General features: G+C 68.1%; 1 protein-coding gene across 1 annotated transcript in view; it reads right to left on the bottom strand.

Annotated features, from left to right (window-relative positions):
- MICALL2 (MICAL-like 2) overlaps nt 1-1,362 on the bottom strand; it is a gene marked incomplete at its 3' end in the record, with an annotated part of 16,441 nt that overhangs the window by 14,059 nt on the left and 1,020 nt on the right. The window contains exons 4-5 of the mRNA XM_015565162.1: nt 848-1,049; nt 15-132 (exon numbers count right to left, since the gene is read on the bottom strand). Of these exons, the coding sequence (XP_015420648.1) occupies nt 15-132; nt 848-1,049 (320 nt within the window). The remainder of the gene's footprint in view (nt 1-14; nt 133-847; nt 1,050-1,362) is intronic.

The raw sequence follows: 1,362 nt of genomic DNA, 5'->3' as shown, positions 1-1,362 counted from the left end.
GCCCCCCCCCCAGCAGCGCCGCTGCCGTGGCCCCCCCACAGGCCCCACCTGAAGCAGCTGCGATGGTACAGCTTCCCGTCCACCAGGTGCCGCTGCACGAGGTGCACGTGCCGGCCGCAGACCCCACAGGAGCTGCTCCCTGAGCTCGGGCGGCCCCGTCAGCCGCAAAAGATCCCCCCACTTCACAGATTGGAGAGCTGAGGCCACAGAGCAGCAGCCAGGGCCCAAGCCCAGGCCAGCTGGACGCCAAGTCCAGGGGCTCCAGCCTGGCCAAGGGGGTGCGGCTGGAGGCTTGGTTTGGAGGTTCTTGAGGATCTAGGACCCCCACTGTCCCCACCCCAAGGCACAGAAATCCAATCCAACTCCGACTGTCAGGCCCAGCCGCGGGAGCCTGGTGTGACGGCCAGGGGACAGCAGGGGGCGCCCGAGCACAAGGTATGGCCCCTTCAAGGCTCCACCTCTGAAAAGTGGGGACACAGCTCCCTGTGTGGGCCGGCCTAGGAGGGAAGACGCACCCACTTTCTCTCCTGGGCCCACGGGAGAGGGAGCAGCCGGAGTCGAGAAAACCACTCGGAGCCCAGATATGCCTGGGTTCAAGGTTCAACCGAAGGGGAACTCAGCCGGCGGGGAACTCCCTGGGCCTCAGTTTACCCATCTGCACAATGGGGACCCTATCCCGACCACACAGGACTGAAGGAACTCGGGAGCCAGTGCCCGTGGGCTCCTGCAAACGTTGCTGAGGCTGGGCCAGAACCCAAGTGGGCCCCAAGGAGCCCCCCCGCCCCCCGGCATGGGTTCAGGGGCAAACTCAGCCTGCCCAGCCCCCTCAGGGAGAACCCGTGGGAACCCCAGAACCAGAGGGCGGGCAGGGCTGGCGCTTACAGCCTTCAGCGGGGGGCCCTCTGCACCCCTGTCCTTCCGCTGGACCATGGTGTTTGTGCTGACCGGAGACAGCGGCAGCCCCCGGGCGGGCGTGGGCGAGGCCTTCTTCCCGGACGGCTCCTCCTCAGCCTCGGACGGGGACCTCTTCACGCCGGCCATGCCCCCAACTAGCAGGAGACACAGGGTCAGGGGCCGGCCCAGCCCCCCGCCCCCCTGGCGCCCAGTGTCTGGGCCACCCCTGGGGCAGGGCAGCTCCAGCAACAGCCAGCGCCACCAGCTGGGGCCTGGCCTCACCCGCCTCCCGCCCTGCGACCCTGCTGGGGTCAGGAGAGGGGACTTTTCTGTTTCTCCACCAAGTGGGATGGAAGGCGGGGAGGCGGGCTGGCCCCAAGCCCAGACAAGCCCAGAGCGATTCCGGGGATTTCTAAGGCCGGGCCGAGGAATGTGGGGGGAGCAGGAAGCACAGAGCGCTGGGAGAGA

This window comes from Myotis davidii, unplaced genomic scaffold (assembly GCF_000327345.1).
Source record: "Myotis davidii unplaced genomic scaffold, ASM32734v1 scaffold399, whole genome shotgun sequence".
Taxonomy (NCBI): domain Eukaryota; kingdom Metazoa; phylum Chordata; class Mammalia; order Chiroptera; family Vespertilionidae; genus Myotis; species Myotis davidii.
This window is presented reverse-complemented; position numbering and strand designations above follow the sequence as displayed.